The 22,090-nt window shown below is 55.3% G+C and overlaps 1 protein-coding gene and 1 non-coding gene across 2 annotated transcripts in view; one reads left to right on the top strand and one right to left on the bottom strand.

The window, feature by feature from the left end:
- Nucleotides 1-2,525: 2,525 nt before the first annotated feature.
- Nucleotides 2,526-22,090, bottom strand: part of ISM2 (isthmin 2) — a 34,235-nt gene continuing 14,670 nt past the window's right edge. The window contains exons 3-7 of the mRNA XM_066276670.1: nt 12,020-12,178; nt 9,168-9,531; nt 6,259-6,399; nt 5,978-6,058; nt 2,526-4,118 (exon numbers count right to left, since the gene is read on the bottom strand). Coding sequence (XP_066132767.1) covers nt 3,601-4,118; nt 5,978-6,058; nt 6,259-6,399; nt 9,168-9,531; nt 12,020-12,178 — 1,263 coding nt within the window. The 3' untranslated portion in view covers nt 2,526-3,600. The remainder of the gene's footprint in view (nt 4,119-5,977; nt 6,059-6,258; nt 6,400-9,167; nt 9,532-12,019; nt 12,179-22,090) is intronic.
- On the top strand, nt 21,832-21,907 carry TRNAD-GUC (transfer RNA aspartic acid (anticodon GUC)). Its single transcript has one exon. It is a non-coding gene; the product is annotated as a tRNA-Asp (tRNA).

Here is a 22,090-nt window from a genome sequence, read left to right as displayed (position 1 = left end):
GCCTTGACATGGGGGGGGCTGCAGCAGACCTAGTGACCCTTTTAACACCAATGACCTTGGGCTTCAAGCCAGCGACCTTTGGGTTCAAGCCGGTGACCTTGGGGTTTCAAACCTGGGTCCTCTGCATCTCAGGTCGACGCTCGATCCACTGCACCACTACCTGGTCAGGCATCACCAAGCATTCTTGAGCTAATCTGATACTGCAGACTGGCAGAAAGGTTCTGTTCCCTAACTGGGAAAAGTAAAGGAGGGTTGGTGCTCTGGATAAGCAGTGCCAACAGACATCACTACTGTTGGTGGCTTCCTGACCTCTTGCAAGAATAGGTGACCACTAGGTTCCAGATGTGGAAAGAGATTCCCACCTGTGGCAGAGAACTGTAGGCCCTGGGTTAACAGCTTCTGTTTATTGAGCAGTTACTATGTACCAGTCACTACACTAAGTAACTTCCTTGGGCTAGCTCAAGCCCCGCAAGAGTCCTGTGAAATAGATACTACCATCACTTCTGTTCTACAAGAACCCAAGCCTTGGATTTCTTTATCATCCAAGACCCAACTGATACTTAGCAGAGTGGGGGTTTGGAAGAAAGACCATACAGCAGAGCCAGTGCTCAAGGCTAAGTCCACCCCTTTGCTGCCTGGTCATTGGGTTCATTTCCTCCAAGCAGCTGCTGCATTTCTAGTATGTTAGGCATCCCTTCTGGAGTAGGCGAGTCCAGGCCTAGTACTTCCAGAAGAGGTGAATGTTGTTACAGTACTTTTAAATATCTGTTCCCTTTAAACAAGCTTACTGAGCACTTACCAGCTGCTGGGGGTATGTTGTAGTGGGGCTCACACTGCCACGCTACAGGAGGTAACCACCTGGACAGGAAGGGTCACTCCCCCAGACCGGCATGCCCTGGTGCCCTGTGCCCCAGGGTGAGTCACTGCCTGCCGGTCCAGACACCACCTCCTGCAGCTAAAGCAATTCTCCTTCTTCTATTTTTGCCTGCTTTATTAGGTGGCAGGCCTGCAGGCTAATCCTACCAAAATGACTTAGCCAAAATGTTGTAGTTAAAGCAGAAAATAAGCACTGATCTGGATAATTTAAACCCCAAAAGCCACCTTTGTCTTGAATTACTCAAGTGCTGGACTGAACTAATTCACATCTAATTAAGCAAAAAGACACTTTTTGATAAAAGCCTGGACTCTAGCTTAAATCAACAAGCCCCTCTTAACCCAGACTCCTAACAGAGGCCAGTGACAAGAGGAGCCCTTTCACGCCTGGCTGGAGAGTTACTGATTCCAGAAAATAGTACTTATAAGAAGTCCTTAGGTATTGTTTACAAACACCTTAAAAAATGAAACAAAAAACAAACCACCAAGGGCCTGACCAGTGGTGGTGCAGTGGACAGAGCATTGACCTGGGACAGCGAGGACCCAGATTTGAAACCCTAAGGTCGCCAGTTTGAGCAGGGCTTACTCGCCTTGAGCGCAGGCTCGCCAGTTACAGTATGGGATCAGACATGACCCTGTCTGCTGGCTTGAGCAAAGGGTCCCTGGCTCGGCTAGAGCCCCCCGTCAAGGCACGTATGAGAAGCAAGCAGGGAACAGCTGAGGTGCCGCAGATAGGAGTTGATGCTTCTCATCTCTCTCCCTGCCTGCCTGTCTATCCCTCTCTGTCTCTCACTGTCCCTGTTTCTCTCAGTAAAAAAAAGAAAAGAAAGGACTGGCTAAATACCGTTATTACTAGGTAATAAACAACCATTACGTACAGATTAAATTTAGACAGCATGTGTGTCAAAGTAAGTTACATTAAAAAGGAGGGGAATTTGCAGTTTTCCGTGAAAATGTCTTTCTTGTGTTTCTGCTAAAAATAATTTAAACATGCCCATACTAATTGTATTGAATTGGACAGACGAGAGAGAGTGACTTGGCTTCCATCTGGCGGCCTGAGATCCTGCCCTCTCTGACCTGTAACATTCTAGATGCACCAGAGTATTTTTAGACCGTGGTCCCGGACTAGACTAATAAACTTACCTCTTCGTGTGATGCTAATTGGAAACATGTGGCTCTTTAGGCTTCTCCGAGTGGCTGCTCTGGGCACATCTTGCCTCATTCTGCTTCGTTCCCTTGATGAGTCTCTCTCTGTCCCCAAAGGGCAGGAGTGATAGTGGAGTGTCTGGTAAAAGCATCAACTAAGGTGGGGAAAGCCCCACCTCTGCCATCGTATCGGTTTAGTCCTTGGGGCAACTGTGTTGGAACCTCTTGCAGCAAGTTACCCAGGGGAGTGGGGTCACTTCCTCTGGAGTAGATGCAATTTACCTCTGTGACCAAAAAACTCAGAGTGAACTTGCTCCCAGGCAGCCCTTGACAGGTGCAAGTGTGGTCGAGCCTCTGCACCCAGGAGCCGTGCCTGCCCAGCAGGGTGAGGCAGTCACAAACCACCTCTGGGAGCTGGGAGCTCGAGCTCGGCTTGGGCTACAAGCCAAGCCTCCCTTCCCCACTCTGCCCTGCACTCTGCTGGACCCCAAATGCATCAGACAGAATTGGAAAATAAAGTGCTTTATTGCTGAGGATCCCAGAGAGCTTCAAGGCAGCTGGCTAGGGGCGAGGAGTGAAATCATGGGGTGAAGGGAGGCGGGAAGAGGCACGAGGTGGACTGTGGAAGCGGACTGTGCACCTCTTCTCCCTCTGAACTCAGTGCGTCCAGTGACATCGTCATGGGAGCGCGAAGCTGGCCACGGTGGGAGTACTTACACCACAGAAATTGCCCAAATGCTACAGTCAGGGCTCCCCGTCCCCCCTTCGCGGAGAACTGGTTTACCAGCGCACCACAGGAGCATGCCACACCTCCTGAGCTGGTTCGGGTCCCCCCCACGCCTGGCTGCTGTGACAAGCCGCTACCCCCACACACACACTCAGGGCAGTGCCATCTCCCAGCCCTGCACATTCCTACATCCGGACAAACAGGTGGACTAGACAAAGGGACCTGAATTGGGGGAGCTTTTCCCACCTGGAGCCTGCCTCGGCTTGGCTGCCTCAGCCTGTCTGTCCCTCAGCCCTAGGCTAAAGCGGTGTCCCCTGAAGGGCAGCAGAGAGCTGAGACAACCCTTTTACTTGGTGGCTCCCAGCAGGCCATGTGCCGCCACTCAATTAACGGAGGCTGGTCACCTAGGACCTAGGGCTGACAAAGGGCCGGCCAGGGGGGGGGGGGGGGGGGGGGGGGAGGGACTGGCCTACGGTCTGGGCGTCTGAGATCACAGGTCCTGGGAATCGGGCTGTGTGTGGGGAGCCTGCCAGCCCAGCTCACGCCTGTGTGTGACCCAAGGCAGGAGAGCCCAGCTCCGAGGGAGGAGGAGGAAGAGGAGTGACCAGCTGGGACAGTGCCTCCTAGCAGGCAGGAGAGGGAGGTCCCTACAGACACAGGTCCCCGCCGCATCCCCAGGGGACCTTCCCCTCGCCCTGGGCCCTGCACACCCTTCAACCTTCTCCCCAGCCACACCGACACTTGGACGCTGCCCGCCTGGGGTTCCCAGGCAGAGGGCAGACTGCGCTCCCCCACCCAGGGCAGGGGCGGGATGAGGGCCTGCCCAGAAGGTCTCTGGCACAGCAGGCCTCCTATTAGTACTCCTTGACCTCCTGCAGCTGGGCCAGGTACTCCTCCTCAGGAGGGTTGTGGGCGCAGGCCCTGCCATTGTTAGGGGGCCTCACGGTGTGGTAGCGGCTCCAGTCTCCCTTACACAGGATCCAGGGCAGTGTGTCCACCTTGTAGTGCAGCTCGGGCGAGAGGTCAGTGCTGATGAGGTCAGGTGCGCCGGCGCCCTTGCCTCGGGTCAGCAGGCGGCTGCTGGAGTCGTAGCAGCAGTGCTGGGCGGCCAGCGTGGAGCTGTTGGCGGACAGCATGGAGCGCAGGCAGAAGCGCGCCGTGGGCTGGTAGATGTCCAGGCGCTCTCTCGGGCCGCTGGCGTCCTTCCACTGGAAGCTGCGGCCCTGGCGCTCGTCGTGCAGGCTCACGGCCTTGTGCGCTGCCTCCGGCGGGTAAGTGCACGGGCAGCTGGGCAGGTCCCGCAGCGCCCGGCTCAGGTACTTGGCTAGGAAGTCGCTCTTACAGTTCAGCCACTTCTCACAGCTGTCCACATCTGCACAGGGCAGGGAAGTGGGGAAGTCTGGTCAGCCCCTGGGTGTGGTGTGGTGGCGGAAGGTCAAGGGCCAATGTGCAGAGAGGAGGCCAGAGCCCCAGCTGGTGCCAAGGTGTGGCCAAGCAGAGCCCTGGGGGCAGGAGCAGCGGGCCCCACACCAGAGCAGGGGGTAGTCCAAGCTGGTCTCTCCTGCTGACAGACAGGGGCCCCCACACAACACCCAGGCAACCTGAAGCAAGAGGCCATAGTTTAAAACAGACACTGGCTAAGAGGCTTGGAAGAGGGGTCCAGACGGTGTTCCTTTAGATGCTGAGTGGTGCGAAAAACCCTGGGGAAGGGGCTGGGCGCTTGGGCAAGGAGAGCCATTTCAGCCAAATGGTAAGCAAGTGTTTCACTACTGCAGCGGTTCTCAACCTGTGGGTCGCGACCCCGGCGGGGGTCGAACGACCTGCCCCACAGGTTGAGAACCGCTGCACTACTGGGTAGGCAAAGGGAGGTTTCCAGTTGTGAGTACATAAAACAGTTTATTCTTGTGTTGTTATTTATTGTATTATTTTCCACATGAACAACTGTAAACCTACTTTTGCCCACCCTGTATTTTGCTCACTGGCCCGTTCTTGTTCCTAACTGCTTTTCTCGGGCCCTATGACCTTGTGTGAGTCACTCTGCCACTCTGCACTCCCAGTGGCTCCCTCTGTCTATGCTGCCCTCCCCTCATCGCTCTACCTGGGGACATGTGGTTTCTGACACTTGCACAGAACACATTGCTCCTTTCTCTTTGCTCCAGACCTTCTGGGCACACTTTTCAGTTCAGTGCTCTAGTTGCTCATGTATCTCTCCCCCAACAAGACATGTACTCCTTGAGGGCAGGTCCCCCACCACCACCTCCAGCCCAGCACAGTCCCAGGTGCATAGTGAGCTTCTGTGGTGTTGGGGGGGGGGGGCGCTGTCGGCAGCCTCCTGGTTCCTTGCAAGATGCAGTTGAGACCACGTCACACAGATGCTGACTATGCTGGTGAAAGCATGGCCTGCTTCAAGCTGCTGGAAGGGGCCTTCCTGTATTCTGGGCCCTGACCCATTTCTGACGGCACCCCCTTCCCAGACAAAGCCTCCCCAGGAGTCTCCAAGGGTGACCCAGGAGTGGAAGCCAGAATGTCCCTCCCATCCTGCTGCCAGGAAGAATATGCCCCACAGGATGATCTCCAAGCTCCAAGGCTCCACCATGATCTTCCCAGCAAGAATATCAGGCTGGGCCCTGGCCGGTTGGCTCAGCGGTAGAGCGTCGGCCTAGCGTGCGGAGGACCCGGGTTCGATTCCCGGCCAGGGCACACAGGAGAAGCGCCCATTTGCTTCTCCACCCCTCCGCCGCGCTTTCCTCTCTGTCTCTCTCTTCCCCTCCTGCAGCCAAGGCTCCATTGGAGCAGAGATGGCCCGGGCGCTGGGCATGGCTCTGTGGCCTCTGCCTCAGGCGCTAGAGTGGCTCTGGTCGCAATATGGCGACGCCCAGGATGGGCAGGGCATCGCCCCCTGGGGGGCAGAGCACCGCCCCTGGTGGGCGTGCCGGGTGGATCCCGGTCGGGCGCATGCGGGAGTCTGTCTGACTGTCTCTCCGTTTCCAGCTTCAGAAAAATGAAAAAAAAAAAAAAAAAAAAAAAAGAATATCAGGCTGGGAGAGAGCAAGGGGCCTGTCTGGGGCGCTCAGAGTGCTAGCACCCCTGCGCTAGGGAGGCTACCCTTCCAGCCAGAAGTACTTTCTGCCTCAATGAATGGACGCGAGATTCCTGCCCGGGCAATGACGCTCCACCCTCCCGAGAGGTTCTCCCCCACATCCCAGGGGCAAGGCCTGGCCCCCCACTCACCTGGGCTGAGTGTGTCCGTAGCATTGTGGGTCAGGGGTTGTGACCCCTCACTGGGGGAGCCCAAGGGGACGTCCGTAGTGCCTTTAGGAAGAGAGGAGGCCAGGCTGACGGCACCCCAGGGCACCTCTGTGCTCCTGATGGGGAAGCCCAGCCCTCACCAGGCGCTCAGTGCCCACAGCATCTGGGACACGTCTAGGATAAGGCAGGACCACCCTGTGTGTGACCTTCCTGCACCCCTTCTCCCAAGCCCACCCCTGTGCAGGCGCTGTGGCTCGTCTCACCAGGACAGGGGGGCAGGTCGCAGGCACTGGACTCGGTGGCATTGCAGGAGTAGCCGCAGGGCCGAGTCCTCTGCTGGCTGCCATTGCCACAGCTTGCGCTGCAAGGAGACCAGGGGCTCCAATCCTCTTGAGGCACATGATCTGGGTCAAGGGAGGGAGCCAGGGGTGAGAGAGCATAGCCCACAGGGTGTACCAGAGAAAATCAGCCAAAGGGACCCATTCATCAGAAGGAGGCAGCACGTGCCAGGGCTCTGAGCCTAGCGAGCAGGCGAAGGGCTGGATTTCAGCCCCCACTCAATCCCTGTGCCAGTGAACACCCATGCAAATGCAGGATGACCCTTCAGAGACAGCACAACCCCCAGCCACATACTCTATGCCAGTACAGCAACAAAGAGGAAAAGATATCGGAGCTGGAGGTCACCTGACCACTGTCGGTGTGACCTTGAGCAAGTATCCCTTTATCTCTGAGCTATAGTTTGTTAGCTTGTTTTCTTAAGTGAGAGAAGGGGAGATAGACAGATTCTGCATACACTCTAACCAAGATCCACCCAGTGACCCCCATCTGGAGCCACTGCTCTGCCTATCTGGGGCCAGTGCTTGCAACCAAGCATATTTAGTGCCTGAGGAGGAGGCTTCCTATCTTCCATGAAGGGTCAATAGAGCTATGGCTGTGGAAGTGGAAAAGAGAGAAAGAGAAGGCCCTGGCCGGTTGGCTCAGCGGTAGAGCGTCGGCCTAGCGTGCGGAGGACCCAGGTTCGATTCCCGGCCAGGGCACATAGGAGAAGCGCCCATTTGCTTCTCCACCCCTCCGCCGCGCCTTCCTCTCTGTCTCTCTCTTCCCCTCCCGCAGCCGAGGCTCCATTGGAGCAAAGATGGCCCGGGCGCTGGAGATGGCTCTGTGGCCTCTGCCCCAGGCGCTAGAGTGGCTCTGGTCGCAACATGGCGACACCCAGGAGGGTCGCAACATGGCGACGCCCAGGATGGGCAGAGCATCGCCCCCTGGTGGGCAGAGTGTCGCCCCTGGTGGGCGTGCCGGGTGGATCCCGGTCGGGCGCATGCGGGAGTCTGTCTGACTGTCTCTCCCTGTTTCCAGCTTCAGGAAAAAAAAAAAAAAAGAGAGAGAGAGAGAGAAGGGGGAGGAGGAGGGGAAAGGGAAGAGAAGCAGATGGTCATTTTTCCTGTGTGCCCTGACTAGGAATCAAACCCAGGACTTCCACACACCAGGTCTATGTTCTACCACTGAACCAACTGGCCAGGGCCTACCACGCGTCCCCAAACTACGGCCCACGGGCCGCAATGCAGCCCCCTGAGGCCATTTATCCAGCCCCCACTGCACTTCTGGAAGGGGCACCTCTTTCATTGGTGGTCAGTGAGAGGAGCACTGTATGTGGCGGCCCTCCAACGGTCTGAGGGACAGTGAACTGGCCCCCTGTGTAAAAAATTTGGAGAACCCTGGAAGCTAAAGTGTTATCAAAACCCAGGGCAGGCCCTGGCCAGTTGGCTCAGCAGGCAAGCATAGGTCTGGTGTGTGGATGTCTTGGGTTCGATTCCTGGCCAGGGCACACAGGAAAAACAACCATCTGCTTCTCCACCCTTCCCCCTCTCTTTTCTCTCTATCTCTCTCTTGCCCTCCTGCAGCCAAGGCTCCAATGGAGCAAAGTTGGCCCAGGTGCTGAGGATGGTTCCATGGCCTCTGCCTCAGGCGCTAGAATGGCTCCAGTTGCAGCAGAGCAACGCCCCAGATGGGTCAAGCATCGCCCCCGGTGGGCATGCCGGGTGGATTCTGGTCAGGCGCATGCAGGAGTCTGTCTGCCTCCCCACTTCTCACTTCAGAAAAAATAAAATACAAAAATAAAAAACAAACAAACCAAAAAACCCCAGGGTGGTAACACTTCCCTGTCATTGGGGGTATTAGAGACTGTTTCTGCTGCCCATGCTAGGAAGCCTGTCCTAGCGAGAGACTGACACACGATAGCACCCGCAGCCCTCTGGCTGCGCAGGGCCTGAGACCCAGGGCCAGAGACCCTGTGGAACCCCTCAAAGCAACGACACAACTGGTGCTCCCCTCATTTCCCAGGCAGGTCCAAGCAGGCTGGCACCCAGAGTTCAAGAATAATTAATGGAAGAAAAGCTGAAAGTAATGAACATTCTGCCTATTAGTTTATATTATTTTGGTAAACTGAGAAAAGCCTGTTAGGATTTAGTACTAATCATAGGCGCTTCCATCCAATGATAAAATAGCAGGGCTCTGGGAGAAAGGTTGCAAATGTGCATGAAATGGTCTGCACCCAGCGAAACCCTGAACTAACTGCCTGTGCAAAAATAAACATGGCTGTCTGTCACGGGGAGGGGGGGCAGGATTTTTAGGTAGTATTTTCTGAACAGACTGTACTATGTGTTTTCTAATAAAAAGAAATAAAAATAGCCAATACTGCTAGCATTTTAAATGTATTCACTGGCTTAATACCCTCTACACCCAATCTTAGGCAGTAAAGATTGTGCCATTCTCCATTTTATAGAAGTAGGAACTGAGGCACAAAGAGGTTAAGTAACTTGCCTCATCTCACTCAGCTGGTAAGGGGCAGGGTCAGAATTCAAACCCACAGAGTCTGAAAATGAGGTCAGTTGTGAATGATGAGATTTATGTATTTCCCAACTGGTTGGAAACTGATAAATCTCTGTATTGCTTAGAGGATCTCAGGGCTGTTGTGAGGACCAAACGTTCCGAGAAAAAAAATTTGCAAGCTATGGGTAATGTTACTATGTAGCTGTTGGTAGTGTCTGTACAGGCCCAAGCTCCTAGTTCCCCAGCTGCTCCGGCTCAGGAGGCTCTCAGCCCTCTGTGTACCCCCACTTCCACTCCGGACCTCGAAGGGCAGCGGTTGGGGGTGCTGGTATGGGGTGCTCACCGAAGCTGTCAAGCTCCTTGAGGGTCCAGTTCCTGGAAGACAGCCAGCCCTGCTCCCAGCCACCCGCGGCTCCGCTGAACCCAGGCTCCTCCTCATCGTCCTCCTCCTCGTCTTTGCCCTCCTGGTCCTTGCTCTTCCTGTACCTTGAAGGGTAGAGCTCCTCCTTCTCCTCCTCCTCCCCTGGCACTCTGCCCTTGAGACTGGACCCCACCTCCTCGTGCTCTGGGTAGGCCCAGAAGAGCGGCCAGAAGAGACTCCTGGCAGAGAGCCAGCTGGGGGCAACCTGGGGCCAGCGATGGCTTGGTTCGGCCAACAGGTCCATCTGCACCTCGGCCTGGGGGTCCTCCACCACCTCGATGGTCACCTGCAGGGAGACAGACTCCAGGCCGGTCAGTGAGGTAGGGCTCAGAGGCGGACACTAAGGAGAGGGAAGATGATGAGGGTGAAGGCAGGGGCAGGGGGAGAGAGGCCCAATCTTCCGGGCCGCTCAGGGCACATCGGGTCACAGCTTAAGACCTGGCTGTGCATCAGAATCCCCTGGAGATTTTTTTGTGTGTGTGAACTACAGAGACAGAGAGAGGGATAAAGAGTAAGAGAGAGAGAGGAGAAGCATCAATTCTTCACTGTGCCACTTCAGGTGTTCATTGATTGCTTTCTCATATGTACCTTGATGAGGGGGCTCCAGCTGAGCCAGTGACCCCTTGCTCAAGCCAGCGACCTTGGGCTCAAGCCAGTGACCTTGGGGTGAGAAAGTGGAGATTGCGATCTTTGGGCCTAAGCCAACGACCGTGGGGTCATGTCTATGATCCCACACTGAAGCCAGTGACCCCATGCTCAAGCTGGTGAGCCTGCACTCAAGCCAGCGACCTCTGACTGCTCAGGCCCCCTGGAGATTTTTTTTTTTTTTTGTATTTTTCTGAAGCTGGAAACGGGGAGGCAGTCAGACAGACTCCCGCATGCACCTGGCCAGGATCCACCCGGCACGCCCACCAGGGGGCGATGCTCTGCCCATCCGGGGCGTCGCTCTGTTGTGACCAGAGCCACTCTAGCGCCTGAGGCAGAGGCCATAGAGCCATCCCCAGTGCCCAGGCCATCTTTGCTCCAATGGAGCCTTGGCTGTGGGAGGGGAAGAGAGAGACAGAGAGGAAGGAGAGGGGGAGGGGTGGAGAAGGAGATGGGCGCTTCTCCTGTGTGCCCTGGCCGGGAATTGAACCCGGGACTCCTGCACACCAGGCCGACGCTCTACCACTGAGCCAACCGGTCAGGGCTTCCCTGGAGATTTTTGACTCCCCAACCCAATCTCAGATATGGATTTAACTGGTCTTAGGTGGGACCAGGCACAGTGGCCCTAATATGTGCCAGGGTGGGGACCCACTAGCGCAGGGGTTGGGAACCTATGGCTTGCAAGACAGATGTGGCTCTTTTGATGGCTGCATCTGGCTCACAAACTTTAATAAAAAAAAAGTTAAAAATATAAAACATTCTCATGTATTACAATCCATTCACTTCCTACCACTCATGATCATGGTTGCGGGTGGCTGGAGCCAATCACAGCTGTCCTCCGGGACAACACCAAATTTTTATTGGATAATGCATAAGGTACAAGGGTTGTTGTATGGCTCTCACAGAATTACATTTTAAAATATGTGGCATTCATGGCTCTCTCAGCCAAAAAGGTTTCCGACCCCTGCACTAGTGTAAGAAAAACTGGCTTTGAATTCTGGCTCCACCAGCCTTTAGGCTTCAAGAGCTCCAGGGGCCACTAACAGCCCTGAGCCTCCACTTTCTCACTGTAGAACCAGAAAACAAGAGCAAAAACAGCAAGTCCCCAGTGCGGCTCCCGAGGGGCATGGGGGGACATTCTTTCACCAAATTGTGGAGGGGAAATAGGTAATAGGAACTAATTTATGTAAAAACAAACTTTGAAACACATCAGTTGAGGTTATTATAAATTAACCTGAGGTCACTGAACAATATTTGAGGGGGAAAAAAACAAACAGCAAAATATAAAGAAGCAAGTGAACACCGCCCACGTTCCATCACTGACAGAGAATTCTCTGCGGACCTGCTTTCCAGGTATCACATGCACACATGCGCGCACATACACACATCTACTTTTAAACAGTTTCAGTTATGTTCTGCACATTTCTCTTTTGGTGGAAGTGTTTTGTAACTGTAGGTTCTATACAGAAATGCAGAATCGCTGCCATTAGGGAACCAGGAGTGGCAGTGGAGTATGGGAACTGGAATTCCGCTGGTCCCCTGGTAGGCAGGCCCTCACCCACTAGATTCAACAGCTCCTTCAGGGGACTGCAGGAGGGGCTGGGCCCGGGTGGGGGTCAGACCTTCAGGCTTTTCTACACAAGGCCTCCCCCCAGATTTCTGGAATCCCCTGCAGTTCAAGAAGCATTCTCTGCAGCCCTGGGCAGGTAGCTCAATCGGTTAGAGCGCCGTCCCGACAACCCAAAGTTGCAAGTTTGATTCCCGATCAGGGCATGTATAAGAATCAACCAGTGAATGCATAAATAAGTGGAACCACAAACTGATGTTTCTCTTTCTCTCTAAAGTCAGTTTAAAAAGATGACGCATTCTCCACTCCTTTGGGCCTCACGACAGCCCTGCCAGGTTGGGGCTGTTTGTCCCTTGCTATGAGTGGGAGCTACATGAGTTGCTCCTGGTCTGCAGCTCGAAAACAAAGAAGCAGGTCCTCCCCCAACAACTGCACACAGCGTGCAGGGTCAACTTCTCCAAGCCCACCCAGAACCCACGCCCTCCGAGGGATACAGGACAGGACACCCGACCTCAGAGCTGAGCCACATGTCCGCTGGGCCCAGGGCCCTCACGGCTCTCACCTGGATGTTGGGGTTTGGGGTACTCAAGTCTGTGTTGGCCAATCCCGGCAGCTTCTGCAGCTCCAGCAGCAAGGGACTGTCCTGCTGGGTCCCAGGATGCGCTGCCTCTTCCGGGGTCAGAGCTGCTGGCCGAGGTGAGCTGGGATCTGGAAAGGCTCCCTAAGGGGGAAGGAGGGTGAGAGAGAGGTGACCACTGTCACGGCCAGCCCCATGTAGACCCCCCAAAAAAAGCTGGTCAGAGGGCATTCAGGAGCCCTGGGGCCCAACCAGATCACAAACCCATCCTGTGACCATATATCCGAACATGACAGCTTGAACGCCTCAGAGGGCAAGTGAGGCTGTTTCCACACAGCACTTGGACAAGTGGTGCCAACGAGATGCATGAGAGGAGGGTTAAAATCAGGCTCTACACACGGAAGAAACACAGTCCCGCCTCCTCACTGCACAGAAGGGGCAGCTGAGGCCCAGAGAGGGAAGCCGCGGTGTGAAGCCGTGGTTCCCCAGCGCAGGCCGGCTGCCTCCCAGTGCCCCAGGCTGCGGTCAGAGAGCTGAGGCTGAGCCTCCCAGGCCCATGAGTCAGAGGAGGTGGGCCCAGGAAGGACTACCAGTGGGCAGCAGCAAGCCTGGGTCCTTCCCTCCACATGCGCCCACCCCGGGCCCCCCAGCTGTCCATGTGGGGGCTGTGTCCCCTAGTGTCTCTGACCACAGCTACCGTTCTCCGCCTGCCCACTTGGGCCTGGCCCCTTTCCCATCCCAGGCTGCTCCTACGGCCGGCCGGCTACTTCCCGCACCGGCCAGTGCTCACTGGGGCCACACGGGGACCTCCCCTGTTCAGCACAGACAGTGGAGCGAAAGGCAGACCCTGGCTGTCACTGGCTCCTGCTCCAGGGTTCCCCTGCTCAGACAGTGGGGCACTGGGGACTCAGCGGCCACCCAGCGACCACCAGGCTACAGCCATTGCCCACGTCTCCATGCCTGGGCAGAAAGAGCACTGTTTAGAGCTACACTTACGAACCTCAGCGGCCATGAGCCTAAAGGTCCTGCCCCACCCAGGCCACAGCCTTGTCCCCACGTCCCATTCCTTACCTTGGGCAGGGTGGTATGGCTGAAAAAACATGTTTGTTTTTTTAAAAAAAACATAAATGAATCTTTTTTTTTTTTTCTTTTCCTTCTTTTTGCAAGTGAGAGGAGGGGAGATAGACTACCGCATGTGCCCTGCAACCCAGCTCGGTGCTCTGCCCCTCTGGGGTCATGCTCACAACTGAGTCATTTCTAGAACCTGAGGCAGAGGCTGCACGGAGCCATCCTCAGCCCCCAGGGCCAATGTGCTCAAACCAACTGAGCCATGGGTTTGGAAGGGAAAGGGGAAGGGGAAGGGGAAGGGGAAGGGGAAGGGGAAGGGGAAGAGAAAGAAAGAAAGAGAGAGAGAGAGAGAGAGAAGGGGGAGGGGTGGAGAAGCAGATGGTTGCTTCTCTTGTGTGCCCTGACCAGGAATCGAACCAGGGACATCCACATGCTGGCCTGATTCTCTACCACTGAGCAAACAACTTAGGGCTCATCTCTTTTTTTTTTAATGTTTATTTTATTTATTTTAGAGAGAGAAAGGGAGAAAGAGAGACAGGAACATCAACCTGTTCCTGTATGTGCCCTGACCAAGGATTGAACCTGCAACCTCAGGGTGATGCTCTAAACCAACTGCACTAACTGGCCAGGGCAAAAAACATGGTTTCTGGAGAGGCAGATCAGCGTGGGTTCAAATCCCAGCTCTGCCTCTTACTAGCTCATTCAACTTGATCCGTAACTTGAGGATAATAATTCCTACCCAGAGTCTCTTGGAGTCAGAATTTCATTTATCATACACTTCCACAGCATCAACTGTGTGCCAAGCACTACTCTAAGCATTTCATCTCTCATCTCATTTATAATGCCGGTGGCCGAGGCCATGCAGGTCCACACTGGATTCGGGCAGATAGTAGAGAAACTGCAGAGACAGAAAGCACGGTGCCATTACCGTTTAATAGATCCTCACAACGACAGACAAGCAAACAGGCAAGGGAAAACCTCTTCTCAGACCCCTCAGTGGCAGGGAGGCAATCCACAATCCACCATCCGCAATCCACTGCGATTTTCCCTGAGCACAAGCACCCATAGCCTTACATAGGCTGTGCACATGTGCCGCTGCCACGTGCTCACGCACTAATCAAGCACAGTCCTTGCAGCTGGTATACCAGAGAGCAAGCCTGACCTAGCTGTTTTCCCAGCATCATCCTCCCAACAACCCAACAACTCTCAGGGGTAAGTGCTAGCTGTCAACCCCATTTGACAATGGAAACTAAAGCACCGAGCAGGCAAACCTGAGGTCACACAGACATTTAGTGGTGGAGCCAGAACCTGGACCACTGTGCTCTAACACTACAGGTGGGAGTCCTGAGAGGCCCCTTCACAAACCAGGAGCTTAATCAGTCTAGTTTCCTACTCTCGTTGGCTCTTTTTTCTTGGAGAGATTCACAATCTTCTGTCTCTCCACTTTGACATTCCCTTCTGTGGTCCTCAGATGCCTAACTCCAAGGCTCCGACACTAATCACTTGGTCGCAGGGCTCTGTCTCAGTCTGGCACCAGAGTGTCTCGCTGAGTCAGGGTGCCTCGGTCTGGACAGCCAGGGTGGAGGACTAGAGGATGGAGAGATGAGTAATGGAACCACTTGAGCACCTCCCTCACCAACCTTGGAGGTTGGAGCATTCCACACACTGCCTTGCTGGCAGCTCCCACCCACAGTTCCACGGAATCCCTAGTGTCCCTTCTGCTCAGAGGTTCCTGTCTGCAGCCTGTGGGGCCACAGGGACGAACGAGCAGACTTTAGGCGGCAGGGGCTTAGGGTCATGCCGCTTTTCCAGCGGATCTGGATCCCACTGCCTCCTGGGCAGGTGGTTAAGCAGTGGTTCTCCTCTGGGGATATCTGGCAACGTCTGGAGACATCTGTGGTTGTCACAACTGGAGAGGGGCTGTAATGCCGGTGGCCAAGGCCAGGCAGGTCCACACTAGATTTGGGCAGACGGTAGAAAAACTGCGGAGCCGGAAAGGGTTGCGCCATTCGGTTTTGTTTTTTTTTTTTTGTATTTCTCTGAAGCTGGAAACGAGGAGAGACAGTCAGACAGACTCCCGTATGCGCCCAACCAGGATCCACCCGGCACGCCCACCAGGGGACGACGCTCTGCCCACCAGGGGGCAATGCTCTGCCCCTCTGGGACATCGCTCTGTCGCGACCAGAGCCACTCTAGCGCCTGGGGCAGAGGCCAAGGAGCCATCCCCAGCGCCCGGGCCATCTTTGCTCCAATGGAGCCTCGGCTGCGGGAGGGGCAGAGAGAGACAGAGAGGAAGGAGAGGGGGAGGGGTGGAGAAGCAGATGGGTGCTTCTCCTGTGTGCCCTGGCCGGGAATCGAACCCGGGACTTCCGCACGCCAGGCCGACACTCTACCACTGAGCCAACCGGCCAGGGCTCCATTCTGTTTTAATAGTCTCACAAAGGCGGACAAGCACACAGGCAGGGGAAACCACCTCTCAGGGAAACAAATAACAAAAATGGCCCCTCACAGTGGCGGGCAGGCAATCCCTGTATCCATAATCTCCACTCTCTCTCTAGCGCAAGCACTCATAGCCTTATACAGGCCACACACGCATGGCGCAGCCACACACTCACATACCAATCAGGCGAAGTGCTCTGCAGCCGGTAACCCTGCGAGCAAGCCTAACACAGCTGCCCCACAGGGGCGTACAGGAGTAGAGGCCAAAGATCCTGCAATGCATTGGACAGCCCTCACAACAGGAATTAGCCAGCTCAGGCTTCTTACCCTGCTCTCGAGTCAGGCTGTCTGGTCTGAATCTGAATTCAAGCAGCGGCAGGCATCTGACCTGTGGGACCCTGGCAGGGGGCAGGGGGCATAACCTCTGCGAGTGTCCTGATCTGTAAAGTGGCAACAGTGATGGGGAAGAGCTGGACTGTGGCGGCGAGTGCTGAGAATGTTCAATTCTAGTTCTCCCTGGTGCCCAACGGAACCAGAGGGTGAGCAGACGTCATAGAAGTCTTGGCCAAACATCGCAGCCACACATGCCACCCTCTCGTGGACCCTCCTGCTGTGTGCATCGGCCCTGGGGGTTCCTGGGAGTGGACAGGGCACAGGGCAGGGGCTGGGGACATCTGGACTTAGTTTAGGTTTCTTCAGAAGCCAACACAGACTCAAGGATTCCGGGGCAAGTGGTTCCCTCGAGGGTGATCTGGTCCCAGAAGACACCATGGCGGGGGCGCGGGTGGTGGTGGCAGGGACGGTGGAGAGAGCAAGTCAGGGAAGGGAGGCAGCTGGTACAGAATGCTCCATCAGGCTAGTGACCACAGTGGGCAACTGGAGCTCAATCCCCCTGGACGCCTCAGTTATCCCCCAGAGGAGACGGAGCTGGGCTATCTACCTACTAACTCCGCCAGCCACTGGCTGAGGGCTGCTGGGGGTTGGGGGGAGGCTTCGCCCTCCAGGCAGGTACTTTGCGCTTGTCTGGACAGCTCAGAGCAGACCCTAATGTCGGTGGGCGCCCTCCAGCAACTGGAAGTAAGGCCTAAGGGATATGCGCAGAGTCCCACAGCTGCGACCTGGGACCACCCCTGAGCTGATCTTCCATACCAGTCCAGGCCCTTCTTGTGCCTTCTGTCACCCAGTCCAACTAGAGCGTCAGCTCTGTGCTGTGCAGGCAGGAAGCTGTCTGCTTTGTTCACACTGTGTCCTGTGCCTAGCACGATGCGTGGCTTATTGCAGGAATTCAATAAATCATTGCTGAGTGATTAAATGAATGCCAGCATCCTGAGGAACGAGTGCGACTGTGTTAACGACGAGGCTGCGGAGGCGCAGAGAGGGTAAGGGATCTATCTATACGTGAGGCCTCAGTATCAGAGCTCGGGTTCAAACTCAGCTCTGCCCGAGCTCAACTCCACGCACCTGCGTGCACACACGCATGGACGGACACTCGTGAGGATAACCCAGCGTGTACAACCGCCTCTGCATTTACAAAGCACGCCCACTTCCATCATTCGGCAGCCGAATGCAGTGGTGACTTGTGCAGGCTGGAGGCCACAGCATCTGGGTTCAAAGCTCAGCTTGTACCCCCGCTGGCTGTGTGACCTTGGGCAGCTTCCTTACCTGTCTGGGCTCCTCCCTGGCAGATCAGAGACCTGCAGTCCCTGTCCTGACGGGCGGCTGCGTTACAATGGGGCCTCGGGTGCGGCAAGCACGAGATGAAGGTCACTTACCTGTGATGGAGGGTGCTCAGGGGGGAGAGAGGAGAGCACCCTCCCGCCAGGCACTGTGTTCGTTCTTCACATCGTCCCTGGCCTGGAGACCCCACCTCACCCCCACTGATGCAGGGTCTCTGGGCAGGTGTATCCCATGTTGTTCGGCAGTGAATTCTGAGGCTCCGGTGGGCCTGTGTAAGGACACCTGTTGTGCCCCCGCAGGAGCACTGCCCCCATCTGTGAAGCTTGCACGTGGAGCTTCATACAACTCCATTCTTCTGGGGGATGGTGTCCCTGCCCAGACAGACACGGGATAGAGATGTACACAGGTTTCCACCACTATCCGAAAGCAGGCATTCCTACGAAACCTTTCACAGGGCAAAATGCATAAAGCAAAGAAGTGATGACCATTGACATATATGGAAAAAATTTCTGAGCTTTCTCATACCCCCATAATAACCCAGCAAATGACACAGAAACTGAAATTAACACTAACATAGGAAAAGCAGTGTCCGCTCTCTGCTCAGTGCGTGCTACCTCTAACCTCAGGGCAAAACAAAGCGGAAATTTGTTTTTGTATTTTTCTGAAGCTGGAAATGGGGAGAGACAGTCAGACAGACTCCCGCATGCGCCCGACCGGGATCCACCCAGCATGCCCACCAGGGGGCGATGCTCTGCCCCTCCGGGGGCGTCGCTCTGTTGCGACCAGAGTCACTCTAGCGCCTGGGGCAGAGGCCAAGGAGCCATCCCCAGTGCCCAGGCCATCTTTGCTCCAATGGAGCCTCGCTGCGGGAGGGGAAGAGAGAGAGAGGAAGGAGAAGGGGAGGGGTGGAGAAGCAGATAGACTCTTCTCCTGTGTGCCCTGGCCGGGAATCAAACCCGGGACTTCTGCACACCAGGCCGACGCTCTACCACTGAGCGAACCAGCCAGGGCCGGGACACTTTTTTTTTTTTTGCTTCCTCCCATCCTTTCTAAAATATTTGCTACTATATATATATTTCGATTCTTTGCCCATCTGGGGTATTGCTCTGTTAAGAGCAGAGCCATTCCAGCACCTGAGGCAGAGGCTACGGAGCCATCCTCAGCGCCCGGGGCCAACTTTGCTCCAATGGAGCCTTGGCTGCGGGAGGGGAAGAGAGAGACAGAGAGGAAGGAGAGGGGGAGGGGTGGAGAAACAGATGGGTGCTTCTCCTGTGTGCCCTGGCCGGGAATCAAACCTGGGACTCCTGCACGCCAGGCCGACACTCTACCACTGAGCCAGCTGGCCAGGGCTGCTACCATATTTTTATTACTGCTATCTCTCTCCCTTTTTCTGTAAAAGAAAATTTCCACTTGGATTTTTTCCAGTTAGCACACAGACAGGGACTTACGTGAGTCTTCTTGTCAAAGTGGAGTGGCGTCAGGTGAACTTCCGAGAAGCAGGGCACACCTGTACAGAGTGCAGCTTTACATTTTCTCCCTGTGTCTCTGTCACACACATATGCACACAGGCCTGCAGGGACCCTCCCAGGCTTGGCCAGAAGCCCTGACCCATGTGTTTCCAGCTCACACAGGAGCCCACATACCCACAAACCCTGCACTGCACAAGCCTGCTTCAGTCCCTCGGGGTTCCCCCATTCTCCCTGCTCCTCTCTGCCCTGGGGTCAGGGACTTGTTCCAGATAATGAAACCCAGTGGCCAGGTGCAGGCCAGCACTTCCCTCCCTGACAGCTGCAGCCACTGGGGCCCGGGCCCATCCACACAGAGCCGGGCTGCACACATGGTCACTGTGGTCTCCCAGGAGGTGCTGGACACCCAGCGTGCAGCAGCAGCTGCCTCTTCAGCCAGGCTGGAAGACCGCAGGCAGAGGGACGGGGCTGGCCTTCACCCTTCTTGCTGGCGTGTACCAGTCTAACCCCGCCCACCGGGGCACCCAGGGGAGACCTCGAAGCCCCTCACTGTAGTCAGAGCCCCACTGGGAGAGCACGCGCCAGCGCTGGCTCATGCTGGGTGGCCTGTGTACTTGCCCAGGGCCCTGCGCCTGGCTTACTGCTCTGCTGTTGCCATCTTGAAATGCTCAGCGACCCCACATTGTCAGCACACACTGGGCCCCACAACCATGCAGCAGGTGCTGTCGAGCGCCCTCTATGTCAGGGGTCCCCAAACTTTTTACACAGGGGGCCAGTTCACTGTCCCTCAGACCGTTGGAGGGCCAGACTATAAAAAAACTATGAACAAATCCCTATGCACACTGCACAGATCTTATTTTAAAGTAAAAAAACAAAACGGGAACAAATACAATATTTAAAATAAAGAACAAGTAAATTTAAATCAACAAACTGACCAGTATTTCAATGGGAACTATGCTCCTCTCACTGACCACCAATGAAAGAGGTGCCCCTTCCGGAAGTGCGGCGGGGGCCAGATAAATGGCCTCGGGGGGGGCCGCATGCGGCCCACGGGCTGTAGTTTGGGGACCCCTGCTCTATGTATTGACTCCAATCATCCCCACTTCGGAGATGAGGCAGTCAAGGATCAGAGAGGGGAAGTGACTGGCGTGGGGTCCCAAAGGGGACTGGCAGAGCAGGATCTGAGACTCCCCCTCTGGCAGAGCGGGATCTGAGGCAGGTAGTCTGGCTGGACCCTGCTCTGCCAGCTCCAGGCAGGGGCCGGGGCTGCACCTTCCGGTTCACTGCCTGCCACTCTGAGGTGCTAAGTGTGTTGAATGAACAAAACACTAGAACAGGATGTTCTACTTTCCACATCCACCTTTCCCTTTGATCGTCATAACAACCCAGTGAGGTGCCAAGGGGAGGAACGAGATTAGGAGGCGGAGATCCGGTGAGGTTGGGGGCTTGCCTGGGACCATGAGCAGTCAAGCCTCCGGGCACCTGGCCATTCCTGTCCTTCCCTCTCTCCCTCAACCAGCCTTCCAGTGGTTCCGCACCTCTAAGAGCAAGAAAAAAGGTCTGTAGGGAGGGCAGTGGTCATAGTCTGGGTCCCGGAGGTGCTCAGTTGCAGAGAGGATAAGAGGCAAGGTCACAGGCTTGGCATCAGGCAGACCTGAGTTTCAGTTCCCCTTCTGACACTCACTAATTACGTTAGAAAGACCCCAACCAAACAAGACCAATCTTCAGGAAAATACTTGCTTCTTAGTGTTACCTACCTGGCAGGTGTGACCTTTCCACCTACAACGCTCCTCCTGCAACCCAGCCCCTGTGCCAGGCAACTGGCTGAAAAATGGTCCAGGACTGAAGTGCTAAGTGCCTCCACCCCACTGCACGACAGCCCCAGGCTTGAAGGCTCCATCCTCCGTGCTTAGCTCTCTGCTTTCAGCCAGTCCCTCAAAGTGCTTTCTTCCCTGGCAACTCAATCTGCTGCTGAAGCAGGAGCTTCCCCAGCTCTGCCCCACACGGGACTCCTTCACAGGGGCCGTCCTTGCACCTGGAAGAGCTGTCCTCTCAGTTCTTCTCCTTAGTCCAATCTCCATCACTCTCTATCACAGCATGGACCAAGCTCTGCCCCAAGTCCCCAACACCCCTTCCCTGTACCCCCAGGTTTTCCTTGCCTGCCTAGGAGCTAGTGGATGCCAGCGTTAGTGCCCAGGACCTTAGAATTAAGCAAAGCTGGGTTTGGATCCTGGTTTACCAGTTACTAGCTGTGTAACTACAGGTTAGTTATGGGATCCACTTTATCCCTAAAATGAGGATAACAAGACAAGAAACACAAAACCTAGGCTGTTGGGGTGATGACCTGATCTTAACTAGAAAAAACAACACCCAAGGCAGAGCTGGCATTCCTTGCCTGCCCAGCATCCTCACCCTTGTAACAAACTGCCTGGTCCCAGCCCCTGGCAACGACGGTGCCACTCACGTATGTGTACTGTGCTTTCATTCCCAGCATGCCGTTCAACAGAACGGGTTCTCTTATTTCCATTTGACCGTGGGAGTCAACAGGCTCAGCAACAGACCTGCCCAGAAAAGTGGTGGCATATTTTGTCCATGATGCTAATGATTTTTTTTTGGTGACAGAGACAGAAAGAGACAAAGAGAGGGACAGATAGGGCCAAACAAGCAGGAAGAGAGAGAGATGAGAAGCATCAATCTTTGTTGTGGCACCTTAGTTGTTCATTGATTACTTTCGCATATGTGCCTTGACCAGGGGGCCACAGCAGACCAAGTGACCCCTTGCTCAAGCCAGCGACCTTGGGCTCAAGCTGGTGAGCTGTGCTCAATCCAGATGAGCCCATGCTCAAGCTGGCAACCTCGGGGTTTCGAACCTGGGTCCTCTGCGTCCCAGTCCAAAGCTCTATTCACTGTGCCACCACCTGGTCAGGTGATGCTAATGATTTTGAGATTTTTCAAGGGTTTGAATGAGTGGGCTGGACATGCCAAGCGAAGATAAATACACCACAGGGTCGCCTGTGTAGCTCTTGAAATGACAGACCTGGCTCCCAATCCTAGCTAGGGGTAGCATCTCTGTGTCTCAATTTTCTCATCTGGAAAATGGGAATAATGCCCAAGTCAGAATGGTGTGACAATGAAATAACATCACAGGCCCTGGCTGGTTGGCTCAGTGGTAGAGCGTTAGCCTGTCATGCAGGAGTCCCGGGTTCGATTCCCGGCCAGGGCAGCACACAGGAGAGGCGCCCATCTGCTTCTCCACCCCTCCCCCTCTCCTTCCTCTCTGTCTCTCTCTTCCCCTCCCGCAGCCGAAGCTCCATTGGAGCAGGGTTGGCCCGGGTGCTGAGGATGGCTCTGTGGCCTCTGCCTCAGGCACTAGGGTGGCTCTGGTTGCAACACGGCAATGCCCTAG

The sequence above is a fragment of the Saccopteryx bilineata genome, chromosome 4 (assembly GCF_036850765.1).
Source record: "Saccopteryx bilineata isolate mSacBil1 chromosome 4, mSacBil1_pri_phased_curated, whole genome shotgun sequence".
NCBI lineage: Eukaryota > Metazoa > Chordata > Mammalia > Chiroptera > Emballonuridae > Saccopteryx > Saccopteryx bilineata.
The sequence above is the reverse complement of the archived record's forward strand: the minus strand, read 5'-3'. Positions and strand labels throughout refer to the sequence as shown.